The 24,605-nt window shown below is 45.0% G+C and overlaps 2 protein-coding genes and 1 long non-coding RNA gene across 4 annotated transcripts in view; all 3 read left to right on the top strand.

Moving 5' to 3' along the window:
- The first annotated feature begins 3,128 nt into the window (after positions 1-3,128).
- On the top strand, positions 3,129-3,605 carry LOC119282769. The gene is made up of 2 exons (XR_005138861.1): positions 3,129-3,223; positions 3,368-3,605. It is a non-coding gene; the product is annotated as an uncharacterized LOC119282769 (long non-coding RNA).
- A 13,584-nt stretch (positions 3,606-17,189) lies between these two features.
- On the top strand, positions 17,190-21,962 carry LOC119279037 (fructose-bisphosphate aldolase-lysine N-methyltransferase, chloroplastic-like). Of its 2 annotated transcripts, none has more exons than XM_037560459.1 (15): positions 17,190-17,347; positions 17,470-17,570; positions 17,647-17,710; positions 17,849-17,971; positions 18,137-18,196; positions 18,572-18,679; positions 18,768-18,837; positions 19,103-19,143; positions 19,242-19,322; positions 19,445-19,480; positions 19,662-19,745; positions 20,054-20,190; positions 20,789-20,877; positions 21,065-21,213; positions 21,626-21,962. In XM_037560459.1, the coding sequence occupies exons 1-15, from the start codon at positions 17,237-17,239 to the stop codon at positions 21,773-21,775; spliced, it is 1,404 nt and encodes a 467-aa protein (XP_037416356.1). In that variant the 5' UTR covers positions 17,190-17,236; the 3' UTR covers positions 21,776-21,962. The 2 variants fall into 2 exon arrangements, with proteins under 2 accessions (XP_037416356.1, XP_037416355.1); XM_037560458.1 differs by having other exon boundaries at positions 17,846-17,971.
- A 121-nt stretch (positions 21,963-22,083) lies between these two features.
- The window catches only part of LOC119279036 (protein NETWORKED 2A-like), a 4,709-nt gene continuing 2,187 nt past the window's right edge, over positions 22,084-24,605 (top strand). Inside the window, exons 1-2 of the mRNA XM_037560457.1 lie at positions 22,084-22,377; positions 23,006-24,591. Coding sequence (XP_037416354.1) covers positions 22,284-22,377; positions 23,006-24,591 — 1,680 coding nt within the window. The 5' untranslated portion in view covers positions 22,084-22,283. The remainder of the gene's footprint in view (positions 22,378-23,005; positions 24,592-24,605) is intronic.

Below are 24,605 nucleotides of genomic sequence, written 5' to 3'. Positions count from 1 at the left end.
TTGTGATTAACTTTACTAAAAAAATGAGCATAGATGCTTATTTTTAATGACTTATTACAACTCAGAAATAAATAGAAGAAAAAATAGTTGTGATTAACTTTACTAAAAAATGAGCATAGATGCTTATTTTTAATGACTTACTACAACTCAAAAATAAAAAGAAAAAAATAAATATAGCAGAAAAGAAAAAAAACTATATAAAAAACTACTCAGAAATAAATAGAAGAAAAAATAGTTGTGATTAACTTTACTAAAAAAATGAGCATAGATGCGCTTATAGAGAAAATTCAACCTAAATTCATAATAAATTTCTACTAACTTCAGAGAAATTCAGTATGAATTTAGGTCAAATTCCCTGTATAAGGGCACCTATTTTCATTTTGAGAGGAGCTCAACAAGGCAGAGAGGGAGGGGCTTATAAACCGGTGTGAGCCCCCTTCGGTTGGCGAGGTGGGACTAAACTCTGGCCGCAACGAGGACCAACCCTTTAGTCCCGGTTGGTGGTATGAACCGGGACTAATGGGCGGCCTTTGGTCCCGGTTCATGCCTTCAACCGGGACCAATAGTGGTGGGCTGGGAGCGAGGACCATTGGTCCCGGTTCGTCCCACCAACCGGGACCAAAAGGTCCAGACGAACCGGGACCAATGGCCCACGTGGCCCGGCTGGCCCCCGGGGCTCACGAAACGGGTCCAATACCCTCATTGGTCCTGGTTCTGGACTGAAATGGACTAATGGGCTAGCCCTGCCTGGACCATTGCCCCCTTTTCTACTAGTGAGGGGAGTGCACCGTGGTTGCAGCGCCTCAAACCCTTCCACTGTCGGCGCGCGCTGGCTAAATGGACCGGCGCCGCAAAGGGCTTGCTTCTTGGTTGCCGTCCCTATTGGCATGGCCAATAAGGCTCTGGATAGCAGCTCTCCACTCTTCTTGCTTCTCCACAGCAGGAGGAAAGTCGAGGAGTAGCCGCGCTCATGCCAATGCCTCCGCTCGTGTGGGTGGCAGCGACAAGCGCGAGGAACGAAAGGTGCTCGGACTTCTAACCACGTTAGAAGGGGCTCCATCATGGTTCCGCGGCCGCGCGCCGTTCTCCCCAACATCTTGACGTGCATGTCGTCCCTGCGCATCTCGAGAATGATGTTGAGGGCTTTTTCCAGGGCGACGCCCGGGGTCACCGTCGTGGTGGCGCTACTCATAGTGCACGACCTGGGAAGGCCGCGACGCATGCGCCGGCGGGGTCGTATTCCTACCCTTGGAGGTCCCCGCGTCGCCCATAGGCAGCACGTCTTCGTCCTTGGATATGGCGGCGCGCGGATCGTCGTCGCGGTTGCGGACGACGCCGATCCCTTGGCTTCTGGTACCCGAATGGCGGGCTGCTCTTGATCTCCACCGCGACCGGCATTTACTCCGTCGCTCGTCCGTGTTGGTACGGGCGGACCGGCTCTAGACGAACTAATCGCCATGGTCATCTTCTTCTTCGGAGCCATGATGATGAAGAAACTGACGCGCTAACTACCAGATCAGATTCGCACAACTTCCCCCTACCTGGCACGCCAAAGATGTCGGGGGAAACAACACCTATGGGACCACGAGGGTCCCTTCTATGGTTGGCGGGGAGAGCGGCTGCGCAAAGAGCAGGTCTGGTGATCAGCGCGAGGTTTTTTTACCCAGGTTCGGGCCGCTGAGGAGCGAAAACCCTAGTCCTGCTTTGAGTGTATATCTCGTGACTTGAGTTCTAGACTAGCTGCTATGCATGCTGAGTCCAAAAAGTCCGAATCCTTCTCCAGTATGTCTCGGGCCTCCTTTTATACGCAAAAGGGGTCGCTACGGTGGCATACAGGAGGTGTAAAGTAGCTACAGTGTACAAGCTTATCACTGACATCGTAGGACAAACGCATTAAATGCGCTGCTTACGTGCCCTCTAACTTTATCGGGGACAGTAATAGAGCTCGTCCCGTCCATCGCCGCCTCACCCCGTTGCGACACGCGTCTAGGCTGACGAGGCATGCAGCGCCAGGCTGGTTGCCTAGTTGTTGTGCCGGCGTGGTGGCAGGATCTTCACGAAGATCTGCATGCCACCACGCACGTGCTTGCTTAGTTGGATGAAGATCTGCATGCCGCCATGTAGGCGCCTGCCTAATTGGCAAGCTGGTTGCCGGAACGGCCGCGGGGTGGCGGACCCTTGTCATGCGTGCGCCTCCCTGTGGCTTCGCAGTTGTCCCCGTCAAGGGTCTTGCCAGGGTCTTGAAGTCATCTCCGGCAAGGGCCTTACCCAGGGGCTTCGGGTTCGGGTCTTCACAAAGACCTGCATGCCACCAGTCTCCACAAAGATCTGCATGCTACTACGCATGCGCCCTTGAGTCTTGGCCTTGACGTCGTCGATGGTGTCAGAGCTCTCAGCCTCAAGAGTGGTGGCCTTGCCAGTGCTTCGCAAGTCGCCCCGGCAAGGATCTTGCCGGGGCTATGCAAGCCGCCCCGGCAAGGATGTTGCCCGGGGAGGTCTTGCTTGTCTTCTGCTCTTCGTTTACTGGTTTGAATGCTGCCCTAGTTGTCTTGTATCTTGACTTCTACTGCCCGTCAAGCCTTCGCCGCAGGTACGGCTACAACTGCACGTGCACAAGTAAGGGGTATAGAAGGGCCCATACTTTTGTACACTGATACAAGGAAACAGCAGAACCGGCTCAAAATTCTTTGGTTGATTCTTGTCGGTAACATTATGATCATGTTGAAATCAGTGGCCAGAAGCCATGAGCTGGAGCAGAAAGAACACTCATTATGTAAATCTTTGAGAAGCGCAATCTTCAAATCATCATGCAGGGACCACTAACCTACAGGACAACAAGGAGTAATAAGAGAAGTTATATGGTGTAGTGCAAAGTAGGATGCCACCATGGCTGCCATCCACAGGAAGGAAGAAGAATTCTTCAATGGATGCCATCTTAAAGATAGAACCACTTTTTTAAAGGATGTTAAAAGGATACCGTCTTAAAGATAGAACAAATTCTAAAAATTATGGATAGTGATATGCTCGGATCATATATTATTTGAATGAGATAGGGAGTAAATGATCTCTATCTACAAGCCCATATATAAAGATATAATCATGTAAGTTTTTGGACGACCAAACAGAGAGGAGAAGAAGAACTTTGTGTCTCCTCGTATGGAAGGGAAAGCTATTCTTCTTTGCCTCATGGTTATTGCGCAGCTCGGAAATTCCATTCCTGTTGGTATGAAATTGATCTCCCTTTCCCTATTTGTTTCCTTTCTCATGTCAATTAGAGCAAAATAATATTTGCAGCCAAACTACACAAATTTTCTTTGATTTTCCTCAATATATGGATTCTTTTAATGACGTGTGTTCTTTTCTACAGAAAAATGCTTTACTGGAGTTGTATTTGGAGACACTTTCTGCACGAAATTAAAATGTCAGTTGTCCTGCATGAGAAAATGGGGACCCGAAGTCTCGAAATCTTACTGTAGGGAAGCCATCCCCAACTTTTGGCATTGTTGCTGTGTCGTTTGTGACTCCATGAGAAAATGAGTTGCACTAGGTCATGATGTTCAACGATGGATAATGATGTGGTCTAGTAATAAAACCTTCTTCTGACAGGCATGCAAGTTCCAATAATGGACAATTTTTGGTGCTCTATTTGATCAAGGCTGTCACCAGGAATTTGGGACCCTTGGTGAAAATCAAAATACCATGTTTTTGAACAGTTCGTATAACATAATAGAAGAAGGAGCGCAAGGCGGCAGCCCTCCTATTGTCGGCCAGCGGCAGAGGAACGGAAACCTCTCCCGATCCATACGAGTATGGAGAGAGTCGAGTGGTGGCGTGTGAATGGTGTGAGGGAGAGAGCGAGGGGATCAGGGTGGTCATAGGAGGAGAGGGCTGGGCCGTGGTTGAGAGGCAAAAATGTCCAGGAGGTCCAGCTGTCTGGGCTTCTCTCCTCTTCCTTCTCTTTTCATTAACAGAGAAATGGGAGAAAGAAAAGGAGAGAAGAAACGATTAGAAGAAGAATTTGGGCATGCGATCAGTTTTTCTGGACTCGCAAAAATGAGAAGTGGAACTTGTTGAAAGTTTTAAAACCAAACTCATTTGAATTTAATTCAAATGGGTTTGAATAGGAATTAGGTGCTAGGAAGGTCCAAAAATATTGAGAATTTTTGTGGGGCTTCGGTAAATGGAGAAAGAATTATAGACAAGGTTTGGAGGTCAAACTTGAAGTAGAAAAGGCATTTGATTGAAATTGCAAGTGTGTTGTGCTTGATTCCAAATCAATGGAATAATTATTTTAGCTTCGTAAAATATTGGGAGGATATTTTATACGATATAAAGAGAAAGCACTATGTGAATTCCCTCGATTTAAATAGATCGAAGGATCTATGCAATTTATTTGATTGAGTTTTAATCTGGTTGCAAATTTTAATGGCATGATGACATGTTGCAATGCAAAAAAGATAATATAAAGCAAACAATATAACAGCAATCCCGAAAAGATTCGGTCTCGGGCCGTTACACGGTGGTGTCACATCGCTTGTGGCTCCGAGGATCGCGAAACAATGGTGGCGACAACAATTGAGTGACTTCGATGTTGGTGCTATGTGTAGCCAGTCTTGAGCTCGGGGGGTGAAAGCCTAGGTCTTACCCGAGTTGGTTATACCTGACAATGGCGACGTCTTTAGATCGTTACCTTGTTAAAGGCATTGCTCTGACATGCTTAGACTTACTTTTCAGGGTGAAAATCTAGATTCTAGCCTTATGGTTGGACCTGGTGACGACAGCGCATGAGCGTCGCTCCGTTTGTGAATGCATTGTTGTTTAAGAATATCGCCGTCCATGTGGTGTCATGAGTTGGTTGGCGTGGAGATTGTCATTTGTATAGTTTGCTAATTATGGATCTAAACACTTCAGGTTTTCTATTTCATTTTTCATCGCCTACACATAGCTTTGGTCTTTTGCGACTTTGCTAGTTGTTGCATATTTTGTGTATGTGTGTTGGAGTTGGCTTTATGCATCTTAGTTGTGCATAGGTCCGTGCATCTTAGGCCCAGTTCTTTTACCAGAATCTGGGGATTCTCCCAAAATCCGACCCCTACCCATCTTCTTCCAGAATCTTTGAGCCCCATTTGTTTTACAATCCTATCTAGTTAGAGTCTAATTAGACAGGATTGTAAAACAAATGGGGCTCAAAGATTCTGGGAGAAGCTGGGTAGGGTTGGATTCTGGGAGAATCCCCGGATTCTGGCAAAAGAACTGGGCCTTAGTTGCGCATAGGCCTGTGTGCGCTCATAGTGTTTGTACACATTTGATGCTCCATTTTAAACTAATAAAATCCACCCTGTGGTGAAATTCTAAATTAACGTCCTCTGGCACTAATAACACGAGAAACGTAGGCGTGGGTGAGTACGTACAACCACCTTCAATAACTTTGTACACAATCCCCCGCTCCAGCGACGCGCCCGGCGCGCATGTCACGGGAGACCTAGATTGGCCACCGGCGGCTCCGCCTCTCCATTGTTTCCTCCCCCTCGCCACTGCTGGAGTGTGTCCGCCGGGCGAAGCCCTTGCGGTGTGGGCGACGGCGGGGCCCCTCCGTCCTTCCTCTGGTCCTCGTGGCGGCGGCGCGGGTCGGCTGTTTGACGACAAGGGGCACGGCGTCCGGCTGGTTTCCCGGTGGCAGGGATGGCTGGATCCGACGGCGTCTTGGCGAGGTGGCGGTGGCACGTGGCGACAGTGCTGGTGGCGGGGTTTCGGTCGGGGCCTTCTCGATCTTGATATGGATCTCCATCAAGGGCGTCGCGGTCACTGGATTGGCGGCGGCGTGACTGGTTCGGCGGCGGCGCGGTCGGATCTGGGCCAAGGCGTGGGCTTGGTCTCTGGGTCACGATCGGCGTGGTGATGGGTGCGGCACGTCGCGGCTGGGAGGTTTCCATCCTTGTCTGGTCCTTGTCAGCGAGGGAAACTCCGGGGGAAACCCTAGATCTCCTTGGGATCGAGCAATGGCGGTGCTTTTGCATCGTAGTCCCTCTTCAGGGCATCGTTTTGGAGTTTGCTCCGGTTGAAGGGAGCAGCAACATTGGCGGCGCACGCTCGGTGGCGCAACTGCCGATGAAAATCGTGCCGACTACGGTCATGGCAGAAGATGGCGGCGTCTTTGATGTCGTTTCTTTGTCGAGGCATCGTCGTTGCAGCTTGTGTCACCAGGCTCGGGATGCTCCACGGGAAACCCTAGATTTGGGTCTCTCAGATCGGACATGATCTCGCTTCCCCTCCTGGGGGCATCGTATTGGAGCAAGTGATGGTTGGAGGTGACTAGAGGAGGAGCGGTGTTACATCTACCGCAAGGCCGGCGACGGATCACGGCGGCATGGCGCTGCGGAGTTTCGGCGATGGGCGTGTTTGGATGGACACACGCAGGATGGTGGCGTTGTCTGATGTCATGATGACGTCGACGGCAGGCCTGGCAAGGTTGGTTCGTCAGTTCCTGCTCTGAAGATGGATCAGCGGTTGGAGGTGGCGGCGGCTTTTGATAGTGCGCCAAACCAGTGTGTGACCCAGTTCCGGCATTGTGGCTTGGTTGGGGCATCCGGCTTTAGATGTTAGGATTTGGTGCGATGTCTGTTTGGTATTAGGCTCGTACATTTGGCACCCCTTCATCAAGGTGATAGGAGTAGCGACATGTGTGTTGCCAAGATGGTGGCTTCAAGCTAACTGATGTATTACCTTGTAAGGTCTTTGTGAATAATTAATAATATGGTTGCATGCATCATCCAGATGCAGAGGCCGGGTATATCCTCCTTAAAAAAAATGTAGAACCACCCCACCAGTCGCACATTTAACTAACGGTTGTTCCATGGGCTGTTTACAAATGATTCAGTACGTAACTAGCAAAGCGCTTTCCAACAAAGTTGAGTATAGTTTTGTCATTGAAATGCCGGTGTAGGTTTTATGTCTTTCCACCCTGTTTAAATGGCTTCATTACAACATGGCATGGTTTTGACTCATGGTGGACAAGGTGGTACTGTCTCACGGCCGCCATTATGCTAGCTGACTGTGGTCCGGGGAGGCTACAATGTCACCATCATGTTTCTTGTTGTTCTCCTCGTCCTCCACATCATCCCCGGGGAGACGGTCGAGGTAGTTAGCCCGGGCCTCGAGCGCGAGGAGCTGGCAAACAAACCAGATGAGCGCGGCGTCGAGGGCCAGCAGGGCGCCTCCACCGAAGTGGCCGTCCATCTTGCCCGTCATCGATGGGCAGCTCATGGTGCCATCGGGTTGCATCGGCTGCTGATACCGGAGGTTCGCGGCCTCCGCCTTGGTCACCTTCACCAGCATCACCAAAGCCGACACCGAGACCACCCTATTTTGACAATTAATCCCATCGACAAATGGTAATTAGTTAACGTGACAAAACAGATCATTTGATGAACGACCATATTTGATAAATGAAGGGGTTCATTTAGTTACTCGGCGATGATGAAGAAGACTATGAGGATGGTGCTTCGAAGCAGAGCTCGGCGAGGAACCGTTGCGGGTTGCTGGCTGGTCCTGTTGGTAGGGTAGGGGTAGAAGACGGCGCGGTGGCCGATGAGGATGGCGATTAGCAGCGAGATCACGGAGAGGATCCCCATGACCACGCTGAGACGTGAGAACTCGCACATGACATAACCATCTCCGATGACGGTTCCAGTTCCGAACTGAGGCTGCAACCGACCAAGGCACCCGTAGGTTTAGTATTTTCGAAACAATGACCTAATAATCAACACAAGCGAACGAATGAACCAGATGAACATGAGGAGCAATTTACCTTTTTGTTTTCGGCAACGATGCCGAAAACGAAGGCCTTCAGCCCAAAGTAGCAGAGAAGAAGGGCGAGCTTCGACCAAGCTGAAGCCGCCATTGTTGATGCTTGCAGTACGTACGTAGCTGCTGCTTCTGATTTCTGATGAGAGGATCGTTGCTTTGTTGTCCTGCTGCGTGCTAAGTAATACTACCTTAGTAGCTTAATTAACACTTTTGGATCCATTAGGGGCCTAGTTAGGATTACTATGCTGCTTGCCGCCATTTCTTATTCTTTGTTACGGGGAAATCTATGCATGTACTAATTACCTATCACTGCTGCCAAAATCTCAAGGAATGCTTACTATGTGGGGTTTAGTTTTTCTTATTTCTCACTAGCACAAGGAAAAATAAATTTTATATGATGATGGTGTTCCTCAACAATGCAAAACTCAATGTTTTGTGTGGAATCACACCCCTTGATCGTGCAGCATCATTCAACCGATATGTTTGGCTTGTCGTGGTATTGGAGATCTATTCTGTAAAATATTGTGTAGAATATAAATTCATTCATTAAAATATAAATATGCGAGAATTGGTTGGAGTAACAGCATTGCAATCTCCGCTTTCCCGCAAAAGAAAAAGTCTCTGCTAACCACGTGATTACATGATGGCTTTCGTAAGCGCAGTCCCATATGTTTGTGCAGTAAATTTTTTTGGAGAACAAAAGTTTTTTTAGGGTTTTAGATCATAAGTTTTTTTTTTCGAGAACATAAGGGTAGCATTGTTTTTTTTTGAGCAAAATAAGGGTAGCATTGAGTATAGTTTTCCCCCACAAATCCATATTGATGGATCCATAACCCCCTGAACTCCAATACCATATAATTTACCCCCTCAAATTGTCAAAACCGGATAAATCAAGCCCCGTAGTGATTTTGGGTCACATTGAAACCGGTTTTGAGTGCTGACCGGAGTCAACACAACTAAGCCAGATGATTTAAAGAAAATGCCAAGTGGCGGCCGTGGCAAATCGCGAGAGCGAGGTGCCGACGGCGTATGTGAGAGGATAGCCTCACGAAGAAGGCCTCGGGAAGGCCTGCGCTGGTGGCGACGTGCCTCGGGAGTCAAAGAGGCTAGAAGAGGCGTCGGGGTTTCGCCGGAGGTGGAGATCGAGCAATGGCGGCGGCCGGCAGAGAAGACAAAGACCATGCCGTCGATTTATGGCGGCTTGGCGCGATTCCTTCTAGAGGAACGAAGAGGGCGACGAGGCGGATCTACAGGACACGTCAGCTTGGCTCGGGGTGGTCTCTTGCCATGAGGACGACAAACGGCGACGTCGGCGACCTTCTCTGGAGCAGGAACGAGATAGAGAGAGAGGAGGGAGGGAGATAAGTGCGAGGAGTGGATAGTGCATGGGGACTGGAGACAAGGCTGCTGGCGCAAGGGATAAGGCTGAGGCGGTCCAGGCTGACAGCAAGTCCGACACGGCGGACGGTGGGGATTCCTTCCGGCAAGAACGCTTGTACGCGCACGTACACAGGAGCTAGCAGACGATGGATTTTCATTGGAAGTTGGCTTGGCTTGTGCACCTAGCAAACAGAGTCGGCCGGGTAGATCGATCGTTCCGGCAAGAACGAACAAGCTGCACAACACCCGCACGACACGACCGGGCATGAAGCCGTCCTCCTCGCCGAAGCCGATGTGGCCGCGCTTGACATTGTCGCGCGTCTCGTCCAATTCGCCGACGGTCGCGCCGCTTCCGTGGCGCCGTGCTCTCCTTGGTGGCGGAGCACTCGAAGCTATGGTGCCGCTCGGCAAAAGAAAATTAAATCCTCTGGCTTATCTGTTTTGATTCTGGCCAGCACTCAAAACCGGTTTCAATGTGACCCAAAACCACTATGGGGCCTGATTTATCTGGTTTTGCCAATTTGAGGGGATAAATTATATGGTATTCAAGTTCATGGATCCATCAATATGGATTTGAGGGGGAAAACTATACTTTCTTCGACAATATACTCAAGCAAAACAGGCCGAGAAAAGGCCCAGTGCAATGTACAGCTGACCGGGCCTGGTCTGCAAAGCCCATTGCCGTCTGGCTTGTTGTATCGATCGAGGGTTCGAGGACGTCTTCTACGTACGTCTGCCTTCCGATTGATCCGATCCACCGGAGCGAGGGCTTGCCGTCGACGACGGACGAGCCGATGGAGGACGACCTCTTCTCCCAATACTCCTACGCGGAGCTGCGGGCGATTGTCAGGGAGAACCTGGCGAGCTTCCCGGAGGCGGGGGCGCTGAGCCCATCGGAGATAGAGGCGGCGGTACACCGGATCATGTCGCACTCCGACCCCTCAACGCCGGCGCCGTCTCCCTCCGCAGACACGGTCCGGCTGTCGGACGAGGACATAGCCGTGCTCATGTACCACAGGGAGACGGAGGCCCCCAGAGTCGACGACCTGCCCGGCGGGGTGTTCCCTCCCGGATGGATCGAGGAGCGGAGGCGGCAGCTGGACGAGCAGTGCCGTCGTTGTCCGGCTGTCAAGAGGAAGACCGGCGAGGACGACTGCCTCCGGGTGCTGCTGGCCAAGATCAGGGTGGACCTGCTCGCCAGGGGCTACGTCGACGTCCCGGTGGAATTCCTGAAAGCTCAGATGGAGCAAGCAACGACCGGGGATTACCCCGGAGTTTCTCGCATTGGCGAGGATCCGTGGTCAATGAAGGAGATGATGAATGTCTTGCAAAAGATTATGTACTCTCCAACACCTACATATTATCTCTAAATGTACACGTATGTATGCAGCGCCTAATTTATGAAGGGATCAAAATATTTTCTCTAGCAGCTATGTCTTTGTATCTACTAGATGATACCCCGCACGATTGTTGCATGAATATTTTGCAACATATTTCAATGTGATTCGTTGTATGAAACATGAATATTTGAAGTAATACTATAAAAAATGAAAATACATATAATTTATTATGCTTGATTACTATATAGTTGTAAAATGTTTATTAAATATGAATAGCATAATAGATTGAAAATTCTCATGTATTTTTGCATGTTTGGATGGGCCTTTTCTCATGCATGTTGTGAGATGATGTGGCATGCTTGCATGTTGAGAGAAATAGTTAGTGGGGGCTAGCTATTTAGATATAGAAGATTCACTGAGTATATATAGATTTGGGTTGTAAGCTTCACCCAACTTGAAGAAGCACCGTACCCATGCATGGATTATTGTTGCTTTACCTTCCCAACTACTCCATCCATTCCTAAATATTTGTCTTTCTAGAGATTTCAACAAGTGACTACATCCGGAGCAAAATGAGTGAATCTACACTCTAAATGTAACATCCCAAATTTTTAATTTGGAATGTCATTGCATTTTGGCTTGATCCTAGAAATTCTACGCAACCCAATTACCCACGGAGAGAGTTGGGGATTTCGTTATTTTCATATTTGAGTTTTCTCAAATTTTGAAAAGAGGATCATTTGATTTTAATTATTTTCTCTTCGAATATTTCTTCTTTGAAAATAAAAGAGAGGGGATAAAATGACTTTCCCAAAACGAAGAAATATCGGAAAATATTAAAATCAAATAAGCCGACTCCGGGCCGAATTATTTTTAAAACAGAGGCACGGTTGTGCTTTCGCGAGAGGCACAGCCGTGCCTCTTGGAAACAAAAAAAAACGCATTTTTTCTTTTTTTTTCTTTTGCTAAAGGCACGATTTTGTTTCCGCGAGAGGCAAGGTTGTGCTTTCGCGAGAGGCACGGACGTGCCTCTTTCGGAAAGGAAAAAACGCGTTTTCTGTTTTTTTTCTTTCGCGAGGGCACGGTTTTGCTTTCGCGAGAGGCACGTGCGTGCCTCTTTCGGAAAGGAAAAAACCGCGTTTTCTGTTTTTTTTTCTTTCACGAGAGGCACAGTTTTGCTTCAGCGAAAGGCACGGTTGTGCTTCCACGAGAGGCACGGGCGTGCTTCTTTCGGAAAGGAAAAAAATGTGTTTTCTATTTTTTTTTCTTTCGCTAGAGTCATGGTTTTGCTTCCGTGAGAGGCACGGTTGTGATTTCGTCAGAGGCACGGGCGTGCCTCTTTCGGAAAGGGAAAAAACCCGTGTTTTCGGTTCGGTTTTTTCGTCCGATTTTTTCGTGAAAAAGAAGTTCATCAAAACCTATCAACATGGAATCTAGTTTTGAAGATCTCGACGCGAGGAATCCAACAGCGAAAGCGGTTCGAGATTTGGACACACGGTTTAAGAGATAAAACGTTTTGAATAAACGAATCTACGAAAAAAGGGAAAACTCCCAGGTTGCGACAAGTGGCGCACATGCAGCACGCCACTTGTCGCAACCTGAGGAAGTTGGAGTGATCTCCGCAAGGAATACTCCTTAATTAGTGATTTCGGTCAAATTGCCCGCCAGAGCTGCATCTCGCATTAAGCTAGACGGTTAGCTTCTCTCACGTGGACAATTACAGTAATGGGCCAGCCCATTTGCACAGTTAAAACAAATAAAGTGAGAAAAATGGCGGCTCTCCTAGTTTCTTCGTGGCACTGGTAGCCACTAAGACATGCTGGAGTTCTTGTTAGCTAAGAAAGGCGTGAAATATTAAGAAAAAACACCGGGTTCCCACGGGATTTATTTTGGACGTGAAATATTAGTGATTTAAGAAGGACGTGAAATCTTTTTTAAAAAGGCTTGAATAATAGTTTTTTTCCTTTCCTTTTCTTCCTCTTCGGTATACTATTATTTTGATTCTTTTTGCATTTGTTTCTTTGGTTTTATTTTTCTTTGGTTTCTTTTGTTTCTTCTTCGGTTTCCACTTTTTGGTTTTCTTCATTTCTTTTGGTTTTCATTCTATATTGTTTTTTGTATATGTCAAAAACATTTTTATAATACCTGTTGAAAATATTTCCAATAAAAGTTTAACATTATTTTAATATATGGTCAACATTTTTGTTGTACACATTTTTACATTTTAGATGCTTAATTAACATTTTTCATATACTAATATTTTTAATACATGGTCAATACATTTTTTAAATCCTTGGTACAAGTTTTGAAATAAAAATATTAACATTTTCAATACATGGTTAAGTTTTTTCTATACACATTTAACATTTTCGAAACTCTCGATTAACATTATTCAAACACTTGTTCAATATTTTTTTCAAATGCTTGATTAACATTTTTATCTACATGATCAAAACAATTCATCGTTTTTTAATACATGATAAATATTTTTTCTACACATTTATCATTTCTTAAATGCTTGATTAATATTTTTCAAATACTTTTCAACACATAAAGGATGGGACGCTAACGCTCGGGTTTTGCCAACCTTCTTGAAGGTCCCTTCTCGTGTTTACATGTTTTGGGACACATCTGGAAGGTTCCTATAGACGCCTGCTCGCTCGCTTCATGTTTTTACATGTTTTCTTAAAATGTTCACTGTAGACGCCTGCTCGCTCGCTTCACTGCATGCACTAATGGTCGGTCCAGTTAGGGCGCCACCTTTGCGTTTCGCCACCAATATGCCGCAAATAGTGGTAGATAGGAGCTCCCACATACATCAGGAGATCCTAATTAGCACCCTGACTGCACTACTTGATGCATAGGACAAGCCCATTCTGGGACAGCCCATTATTCAGCCCTTTTTGTGTTGTCTACTGTTCACCATTTTTTTTGTGTTCACCATTGCTCACTGCTATGATTTATTTTGTGTTTTATGTCTGTACGGGGTTATTTCCAAGTATCAGTTTCCAATTTTTTTTGTCTTCCTCAATTTTTCTCATTTCTGTGGTAAGTGTTTTTTGTTCCACCTTTTCCTTTTCGGTTTTCCTTTTCATAACCTGCTGAACATTTTTTTATTACATGGTGAATATTGTTTGAATATACTGTGATTTTTTTAATCCTAGCGAACATTTATGTATACATAGTGAACACTTTTTTTCAACACGGTGGACTGCTTTTAGTAGATGATATAAAAAAATTGTACATCTTGAACATTTTGAAGACACGGTGAATATTTTTTTGAAGCATGATGGACATTTTAAATAGATGGTAGACTTTATTTTAGTAAATGCTGATTTTTTTAAAATAAAACTTAAACAACTTTGAAATACATAATGAACATATTTTAAGCCTAGTGAACAGTTTTTTAATAGACCACGGACTTTTTCTAAATATTCGGACCATTTTTGTACATGACGAACCTTTTTTAAATACACGTTGATTTTTTTTTACAAAAGTGTTTTGCAGTTTTACATAAACTAGTCAATGTGTACGTGCAATGCACGTTAATTTGGAAGTATATTTAGTGCATGCGCATATCAAGTACGATATTATTTGCGTGTTATATTGTGATTAGCACTATATTTGGCATGAAATTAACTGCACGCTAAATGTGTTGAGCGCTCGACATTGAAGCTGTCTAGGTCGTTGAATTGACATAATTTGATGGCGAGATTAATTAGATCTGCCCCTTTGGGTCCTTTTATATTGGTATAGATATAGATATAGATGATTTAATGGCCGAGATTAATTAGATCTGCCCCTTTGGGTCATTTTATATTGGTATAGATGTTCACTTTTTTTTCATAATTTTCAAAAAAAATATGTAAATATAAAATGATATTCATAATTTATCCTCTAAAGAATCATGTTTTCATATAAAATGTAAAACCGACCTAGAAACCAAGGTAAACTGAGATAACCAAAGAAAAATCACTAAAACCAAATTTTGGGATCGCTCGGGGAAGAAAATCACCCACGCAACGCTTTTGTGGCCGGCACATACGTAGATAGCGAGCATGCAGCGTATGTATAGACTACCCATTTTTCCATCATTTTAGATTGTTTTTGTTTTAGTTTTTAAATTACTTTCCGAATTTTCAAAAAATGTCACAAACTAAAAAAAATTGAATTTAAAAATGCCCAGAATCTCAGAAGAAAATTAGCAACTTAATAGATGTTCACGGGTTATTCAATATGTTCACTGCTCAAATATAAAAAAATGTTCGCAAAATAAATATTTGCGAATTTTAAAAATGTTTGTGAATTAAAAAATTATGTGAGTTTGATAGATATTCTTGAATTCAAAAAATGCTTGCAAATTTCGAAAATATCACAAATTGTATAAAATAATGTTCACGAATTTAAAAATCCTACAAAAATGCCCTTGTGTTGCCACGGTCATTTTATTATTATTTTTCCAAAGTTACATATAAACATAATGCATGCTAAATTTCACATGTATAGAAAAAATAGCCAATAACAATCCTAATTGAAATCCACTTCTCTTGCAATGTACTCCCTCTGTAAATAAATATAAGAAATAATACTTTTATATTTCTTTACGGAGGGAGTAAGTTGATAAATAAAAGGTACTTTGGCAATGTATACATAAAGAGTCGTGATCCAACTAATAAATCCCTACTATTAAGATCTACTTATTGCCTTTAAGGTATTCTCACCATTTATCTTTAGCTTCATTCAGAGATACTTTGGCCATCCTGCACAATGAACATATACAGTTAGCAATAGTATTTCAAGCGGAAGGTCTAAAAATATGCAACGAAGAATACTCACCATGCATTCAAAACGGACAAACCAATTCATCACCATTCCACGAGAGCATAAAATTAGAAAGAAAATAGTCAGACAAAATGTCCACTCCGAAATGCTTGCAAAAAGTACCATCAATGTGAATTGAGATGGGAGCATGATCTCTTAAAATGATGGGCAAAGTAAGAACTTTTTTATTATGGGTACACTGCACAACAGTCAGGATTAACAAGACAAGATCCAATCTTCGGTAAACAGGAGTACAAGTGTGGTGCTGGCCACGCCAAGTATAAGTAGGACTACTAACCAGTGTCAAAGAAGCCACACTGTTTACTAAAGAACGCAAAGCACTCATGCAAAAATAATTCACATTAGAAGTACTCTTATCAACATCATACAAGATATCATTCAGGTCTCTCATACAGATCATTGGTTTACCCAAGTTATCACATACACAAATTTTGAAACATTATCCCAAACACACTAGTCTCAAGGTGGTACAAGTCACCATAGATACAAACTAGACCAAACTTGATACGCGAGGCTGTATGGACAACATTAGCTAAGATAGCATGAAAAGATGCACTATGAATAGACACTTTCAATTCATCGTTCCACATCAATCATAATTTTTGAAATGAACTACTATAGTATCCGACATGTCAAGATGGTTCACAAGATCTCGAGACTTAACGACAGAGATGATTTTTGAAATGAATAAAAACTGAGGTTTTGTGGAGTGGATGAGATGTGGCAGGTAAGTCATGCGATCATTACCAAGGTGTCGACCTATGCCTTTACGGTTTTAGGCGATAAACTTCATGGCGACCAAGGCGCGTTAGAATCCCAAGGTTTCTCCTTGTTGATATTATAGTAGGAAGAACTTGATGCCTCCACTCATAAGAATTGCTTCAAACCACCTTTAATGAGCAGCTGTTCGTGAATCATATAAGACAAAAAATGGAGTAGCCGACACACACGTGCTTGCGCTAAGTCAGATCATGTCCTCGCGCCAAGACATCCTCCCAAGGCTCTTCCACCATGAAGCTCGGGACTTGGTGATGGAGTCAGCTACGGTGTGATAGACAGCCTTTCGGTCGCCTTGTCACCGGATTTAGGGTTGTGCTAAGAGCAGAACTGGAACCAGTGGGTGCGAGATAGATCCGACTTGGATAAGGGATGCCGGTGTGGAGTCCGGCCAGAGAAGGTGGTGAGGCGCAAGTGAGTCGGTGGTGGGCAAGGACCGAGCAAAGAACTGGGAGATGGACACATGAGAGAAAGGGGATCCAGGAGAAAAACAGGGGGAGGAGATCATAAGAAGGAGGAAAAGGGTAGATACGACAGAACACTAGTCGCCGGAAGTCACCATGGAGGCAAGTCTCGAAGCCATCCCAAGTATTGTGCGTGAAGTCGTGGAAACCGAGCCCATCCCTGGTTGTAGTCCATATTCGGAGCGCGAAACGACATTGGAAAAGTAAGTGCGACGTCATGACGTTAGGCACCCACACTAGTCATAGAGAAAAGCAGACGGAATAACGTCCACATAAACTCTGCCATTGCTTCCAGATCCAGGTAGAAATGTTGATGAGGTCATTGTGCACATGGTGCAGACGGCGAGAGGTGAGATTCGCCGGTCCGAAATTCTTGGTCGGGCGGCCCCCCCCCCCTCGCCGTCCGGTCCCATGCTGCGCATGTGCAGAACTATTTTTTTTATGTTATTTAAATAAATGTTAATGTAGTTTGTATAATAGGAGAATAAAATCAAGCCATCTTGCATGAACACTTTTAACATGTGCAGAAATTTATCCTGAATCCTTATGAAAAAGGATATTTCCCGGAAAGTCCTCGCTCTGTTTGTTGTACCTAGAGCGGAACTGCAGCAGAAGCAGAGTAGGAGGATGGCGGCGGGAGTGGTGCGCCGCCGCCTCGCCCTCGCCGGCGCCGGCGCCCCTCCTCCTTCTCCTCCTCCCATCTACCGCCAGACCGCCGCAGCCATCCCCATCCCCGAGGTGAGCTAGGACTCACCGCAAAAAGAGGAAGAAATCCCCCATTCCCCTTTGCTCCCCTCGCAGCAGCAGCGACTCGATTTACTCCCCCTCCCCATTTGCTCAATCAAATTTGCCGCCCGCAGCCGCAGGTGAAGGAGGACGGTGCTTTCCTCCCCTGGCTGCGGAGCAAGGCCGGGTCCGCCGTCTCCTCGGCGCTGCGCATCGGGACCTCGCCGCTGGGAAGGTCTCTTCTTGGCCTTTGCTACTCTCGATTTGCCGCATAGACCGAGTAACAGTTGCCCGGTCTTGTTGTTGGTCAGGTCCTTGTTCGCTTCGCAGCCGATCCAGGAGGGGGACTGCATACTGCAACTGCCTCACACCGCTGTATCTTCCTTCCCCTTATCTTTTCTGAAAAATATACTGCAAAGATACAGTATCCTGCAACTTTCTTCACTCCAAGATTCAGCATCCTGCTAATACTGAAGGTTTGTTGTTTAATTGTCTTCTTGTAATGTGCAGCAGCTTACTCAAGACAAACTTCCGCAGGAGGTCCGCCTGCTGCTCGACGATGTTGATGATGCTGTTGCCGGGGACGCGGCGGCCAAGGTAGCCGTGCTCCTCATGATGGAGCAGCGCCTGGGACATGTAGGTCTCATTTGGTTAATTTCCCCTGCTAGCCGCAGCGCCGACGCATTTGTTTGTTTGTTTGTTTGTTTGTTTCTTCTGAAAGATTTCTCCTTGCGTCATGTGAAATACCAAAAAGGGAGTCTTTGGAGTGGAGGTGCCGGCTTATGGTTGTTTGCTTTGCAGGAATCGGGGTGGGCGCCTTATGTTACATCCCTTCCGGCCAAGGGTCAGATGCACAACATGGTACGTACATATGCAATCGAAATGTTACAACATAGCGACGTCAACACACACTCCATCGTTAAACTTTGTAGAGGGAAAAATTGTGGACTATAAGTCCTGTCTGATTGTTGACATGCCGGTGGAAGTGCCTGATGGTTTCTTTCTTACTGGGCTTGTTTTGTTTTATCCTGGGAAAACCCCATGATTTTATCATAACCCAAAATTGCCGAGGTAGGATAAGAATAAGGGGAATCCAAGTATAATAATTCTTATGTAGTAGTAATGCACCATATATGCATTAAGTACATTGTTTATGTTCGTCCTGATGAGCCCATGAATTATCACATTCTGGAGACCAAAAATATATTTGATGCAGCAAATATGTAATTCCTCCAGATGTTCTGGGATCTGGATGAGCTTGATATGGTCCGACATAGCCCGGTCTATGATGAAGCCATCCAACAGAAGGAACGAACCAGGAAACAGTTTTCAGCAGCAAAACCAGTTTGTGCTCTCTCTCTCTGTCTGTCAAATTGACATACTTTTTTGGGCTGATTAGTCTCATAACTGTTTGCCCTTTTTCATATGCAAGGCTCTTGAACGTTTTCCACATTTCTTTGGAGAAATCAAACTGGAGGACTTCATGCATGCTTCTGCATTGGGTATGTATAAGGCTCTAAATTTAAAGTGCTACTGAACATTTAGCATTACAACTAAATGATATCTTGGTAGCTGAGCATGTTGGAAATTGGGTGGTTTATTATTCTAACTGTTCTGATTGACTGCATCCTAACATGACACAGTTGTATGATCCTTTTTGTTATGTGTGATTTTATTTGAGAAGGAGACAAAGGGTTTAATAGGACTTCTTTGCTATATTTTCCCCAAAAATTTGTCCTCTTGAGACTATTTTCATGGCACATGCAGTTTCATCTCGAGCTTGGCAGACTTCTAGAGGTGTATCACTGGTACAATTTTCTAAATCTTTGCCTGTCACTAGTTTGCAACTTATATATATTGAATGCATTGTGCATCGACATTTTAACTGTCTGAAAACATCGTTTAGGTTCCATTTGCAGATTTCCTTAACCATGATGGTGCTTCTGGTTCTATATTAGTGTATGACGAAGAGAAAGATGTTTCAGAGGTACATGTATGATCTTTGGTTCAATGCCTAGTAGTGCAGTTGTGTATCAAGGCACTTTACTTATTTTCCATTCTTTCTTATATACGGATCAATACTCTGCTCTTATTCTCAGTTACTTACAGGTCATTGCCAACAGGAATTATGCTGTTGGTGAACAGGTGAGTTTTGGAGAACTTTTTTTTGCTTGAACCTTATTGTGGTTGGATAACATGGTCAATTATGACTACGCGAATTCACGAGCTGCATCTTTATGCTTCCGACCCAATGTCTCTAGGAATGGAGGCAACAATCTGTTCCGAGTAAAAAAATAATACAGTGAGGTTTCATTTTATTTTTCAGGTCATGATAAGATATGGGAAATACTCGAATGCCACACTAGCACTTAACTTTGGGTTTACACTTTCCAGAAACATATATGACCAGGTAAAACCACAGGTTGATGGTCAAACACTAGCACTTAACTTCGGAATCTTAGTTGGTAACTTGGTATAGTGGTAACTATTGAAGCATCGGATTATGGGATTTTTGGTCCTCTGAGGCCCTGACACCAGTAATGGGGCCATCTATAGCTAGTTAACATGTTGAGAATATTAATTACTAAGTTCTACTAAACATGATTTCCGTTGACTAGGCATTCATATGACTTTCATACATACATATTTGTTCTTGAAGCATTGCCCCCATGATATTTTCTGTTGCACATGTTCTCAATTTTTTGATCACATTTTCAGGCACATGTTTGGATAGATATGTCAGAGCAAGATCCACTTTATGAAAAGAAGCTTGACATATGGCAAAAGCACCACCGTACTCCGAAATCTCAACACATGTGCAGCTCTGGCTGTACTAGAACTTCTTTTGCCATTAAGTATGCTGTTTGGCAGTTATTTACAGCTAATTCAGTTCATCATTTGATTATATTCTAGATTTTCTTTGCAACATTAGTAAAAGCAAACATCGGACAGTTAAGGTGGAATGGAATTTATTCTGAAATCGGCTTTATGCTAGTGCCGACCATATGTAACTCTATGTATTGATCATATTTTCTGACTGCACTGAAAATGCAGAACTTTCATATGCTGGTGCCGACCGGACTGTACATTTGTACAGTAGTAGTTCTAGATAGTTTTTATTTCAGGCCAGCTTTGTAATGTTTTTTGTAGTCTACTGATTTACAATGCAGTGATCAATACATAGAGTTTCAACTGTCCACCTTACTAGCGCATATGTTGAACTGGGATTGGAAGTAGTGCATGGCTATGCTTGAATAAACGATGAAATACCAACCTTAGTATTTTCTCTGAAAAATCTGCATTGGAATTAATTCTCATAATGCATGAACTGATTCTTTCTGAAAGTCAACTAATGTTTGAAATAGCTCTGGCAAGTTTTAAGTAAAGGTGAATTCTGTGATTGCTTTTGCATGGTCTCTGTTTTGTGTCACTGAATATGAATGGTGGAAACAGGGAAGTCAAATACTATGGAAACAAAGGGGTTGGGATTCCACAGGCCTTGCGTGCATTTGTCCGGGTTTTCTGTGCCACCTCAATTGAAGGTGCCATGCTATTATCTATTACTTCCTCCAATTCATATTACTCGTCGCTGCGTTAGTACAACCTTAGTTCAAAGTTGTACTAAAGCAGCGACAATTAATATGGATCGGAGGAAGTATTATATTTGTATATTTCTTTATTTCATTTTAGTTACATCATTCAGTGACACAACGATGATGGCCTCTTTAGAATTGGAAGAGATGGCCATGGAGGCTGCTGAAAATGACGGCCGGCTTGCGAGGCGTCCTCTGAAGCATGCGGAGAGAGAAGTCCATGCTCACCGCAAGTTGCTTATGCACCTTGAAAGCATGATTCAGGGTCATTCTACAGCTATTGAGGTGAGGATATTGACAACAGCTGAGAATTCTGTCTCGCTAAAAAGCAATACTGATGAAGCCAAATAACAAATACAGCACTACCCTGTTGCGGTTTGGTGTTACATTCTGTTAGTACCCAGCACTTGTGTTGTATGATAAGTTCGAAGAATTAAAATGCCAAAGTAGCAAGTGCGGCATACGGTTCCACTTGTATAGGATTAGAGGTGGTTAGGTTTGTATATTAACTTTCTTTACACATGCTTTTTTGTTGAAACTAAACTTGTAATTATTTTTTTGTATGGACGGCTATGATAGTGAAAAAGACTGTAAGAGAAACCCATTTGTCGAAGCAGAGAACAATTTGAATAAGAAGATTGTTCCATCAGATTAAATTCATGTGGATATTCTGATTTGGCTTTATCTTTATTTGCAGCAACTTGAAACCATTGATGGCGCTGCATCTAGGAGCATGCATCCGTTGAGAAAAGAGATGGCTAAAAATTTACTTGCCGGCGAGGTACAGGTTTTGCAGAGTGCTTATGCATGGGTTGCAAACTACTGTAAGACTGTGGCATGTACATGATCATCCCAGCCTAATTATAGATTTGAGGAGCATGCATGAGAGGGAGCGTAGGATTGCCAGCCCTGTATAGATGCATCTCGAGCACTTTTATTGATATATAGATTTGAGGTGCTGCTAGAAATATTAGGCATGTTTGTAACCTACATGATTTTTTGGAGGTTTTTGAATGAAATTTATGCATTTTCAACAGCCCCATGCATGCGAAAATTTATGCATGGGTTGGAACAGCATGCATGCATTTGGTCCATCACTTGCACTGCACTTGATCCTTGTGCATGGCGTTCTTTAACCTCTCACCATCTTTGCTATATTTAGGCATTGATATATTTGTAATGAATGGACTTGGCTATCAGCCTCTCAATGGCATCTCCTCCCTCCCCCTTTCTTGTCTTTTCACCTCCCACTTGTCTCTTTTCTCGTGGTATGGTCGTCATGTATAGTGGAAAAGATTAATTAATGCCAAGAGATTGGGTTGGATTCTGGAGGAGGAAGAGGCAGACAAGGCAGGATGCTGCAGCGGGCGGCGAGCAATGCGTACTCATGGTGGTGGGCGAGCCACATCCGCACCAAGCAGTCCAAATGGCTCGACAATCACCTCCAAGGTATTCATCCACTTTCCCGATTCCATGAATTTTCGGATTATGGATCAGGTCTATCTACAAGTTGTTCAATCAGCCACATTTCAAATCAATATACATGTCAATTTCGGAAAAAATTGACATGCATCTTGTGTCTGCTTGTCTGGGTAAAATCTGCACCATGGAATCAGTGCAGGCCTGTTGCATCCCTGATCTGATGATTTCATCCTTTGTTGCCTTGCCTATATGGAAAGTGGTGCTTGATCAGTGTTAGTTCCAAGCACCCGGGGTCTGATTATTTCATCCATTCTGATGATGTAAAATGCTATGCATTGTGGGAAAATTGTCTTGATTAATTGCACCAAATTAAAAACGATGTTATTTTTAGTTTAGATAGCATCAAGTCTCGAAACTGTTTCTCACCTTGTTGCATATTTTGTTTCTTGCTCTCAGCAATTATTTTACAACAGGATAATGTAAATGTACTAGCCAAACACCGACAATTTGTCAGCATCTATCCGGAGGATTGGAGCACCTTGCTAAAGTTCTCTAAAACCAATCAGATTCTTTGTAAAAAAAATCTGTAAAATGATACATCTCTTCATATATACTTCTGATTGATATGCTAAGAAATTTTTCGTTTGATGTGCAGATATGGAGCACCTGGTCAAGTGCATGCTCTTACTCCTTGGAGAGGAAGCCGATTCCTTTTCAAAGCGAGCAGAGATGTACTACAAGAGGCGGCCTGAGGTGATCACTCAGGTGGAAGAAGTGTACCGGATGTACAGGGGTCTCGCCGACCGGTATGACATCATGTCAGGGGAGCTGCACAAGGCAAACCACACCATCGCTACCGCCTTCCCTGACCAGGTTCAGTATGCGATGCTAGAAGAGGAGGATGACAACGTCCCAAAGGCGTTCACCCCGGTCGATCCGCGCAAGATCCACAAGTCGACCGTCGATGGGCTGCTGAAGAAGAAGAAAGGAAATGCGCCAGGAGCCGGCGGAGACAAGAAGGAAGCAGCTCCGATGAGCAAGGAGAATGCACGAGAAGAGATCAGCAGGCTACAGAAAGCTATACTTGTGATGCAGACCGAGAAAGAGTTCATCAAGAACTCGTACGAGAGTGGCATTGCCAAGTACTGGGATCTTGAGAAGGAAATCAATGAGATGCAGACAAAAGTTTGCCACTTCCAAGACAAGTTCGACGTAAGCGCGGTGATCGAGGACGATGAAGCCAGAGCCTTGATGACAGCGACGGCCCTCAAATCCTGTGAAGACACCATTGTCAGATTGCAAGAACAGCGCAAGACCGCTGCGAAGCAGGCATTGGACGAGTCTGAGCGAGTCAAAGTGCTGAGAGAGAAGCTCAAGCCCATACTGGACGAACATGGCAAGTCTCTGCCGGACCTGGTGGAGAAAAACATACGGAAGAATCATGTCACGGAGATGGGAGACGTGTACCATGTGAAGCTGGGTGAGCTGCAGATGCAAACAATAGTCGGCAAGATCAAGGAAAACTTTGCGAGCGACTGCAACATCACCATGGACGAGATCACGGAGCAGATCGACGAGCTTGTCAACAAAGTTGTCGATTTGGAGCTCATGGTTTCGTCGCAGACCTCGCAGATCGACAGAATGCGCCGCGAAAATGAGGAGCTGGAGAATTCCGTCAAGAGCCTGGAGGAAGAGGGAGGCTCGAGCGAAGTGGAGGAGAAGCTGAAGCAGGTGGAAGAGGAGCTGGTCAGAGTGCAGGCTCTCGAGAGCTCCTTCCATAAAGATGAGAGCACGATACGCTCAAACTTCACGGAAACGATAAGCAGATTCAGTAATTTCGCCGACATGTTGCAGTCGCCGGTTTGTGACTACCAGGCTCCTGCTTCTGCTGCTCACACGTCGGCACCACCCGGCGAGGAAGCACCGCCTCCTACAGAGCCATCCAGCACGAGTCATCCACCTCCACCTGAGGAAGAAGAAGACAAACAACAGGTAGAAGAAGAGAAGGCCACCGTCGTGCAGACTCCCCAACCCCAACAAGTCAGCACTGGAGATGATGCTGCCGCTGCTCCTCAACCCCAACAAGCCAGCATTGGAGATGCTGCTGCTGCTGCTGCTGCTGCTCCTCCTCCTCAACCCCAAGAAGCCAGCACTGGAGATGCTGCTGCTGCTGCTCCTCAACCCAAACAAGCCAGCACTGGAGATGCTGCTGCTGCTGCTCCTCAACCCCAACAAGCCAACATTGGAGATGCTGC

The sequence above is a fragment of the Triticum dicoccoides genome, chromosome 3B, assembly GCF_002162155.2.
Source record: "Triticum dicoccoides isolate Atlit2015 ecotype Zavitan chromosome 3B, WEW_v2.0, whole genome shotgun sequence".
Taxonomy (NCBI): domain Eukaryota; kingdom Viridiplantae; phylum Streptophyta; class Magnoliopsida; order Poales; family Poaceae; genus Triticum; species Triticum dicoccoides.
The sequence above is the reverse complement of the archived record's forward strand: the minus strand, read 5'-3'. Positions and strand labels throughout refer to the sequence as shown.

Excerpts from the sequence above, each read along its gene's own strand:
- LOC119279037 (XM_037560458.1), top strand. The coding sequence starts at position 17,237 with ATGGCGGCGGGAGTGGTGCGCCGCCGCCTCGCCCTCGCCGGCGCCGGC. Across the intron at positions 17,711-17,845 it reads TGCAACTGCCTCACACCGCT|CAGCTTACTCAAGACAAACT; the intron begins GTATCTTCCTTC and ends TGTAATGTGCAG. Across the intron at positions 21,214-21,625 it reads GTCATTCTACAGCTATTGAG|CAACTTGAAACCATTGATGG; the intron begins GTGAGGATATTG and ends CTTTATTTGCAG.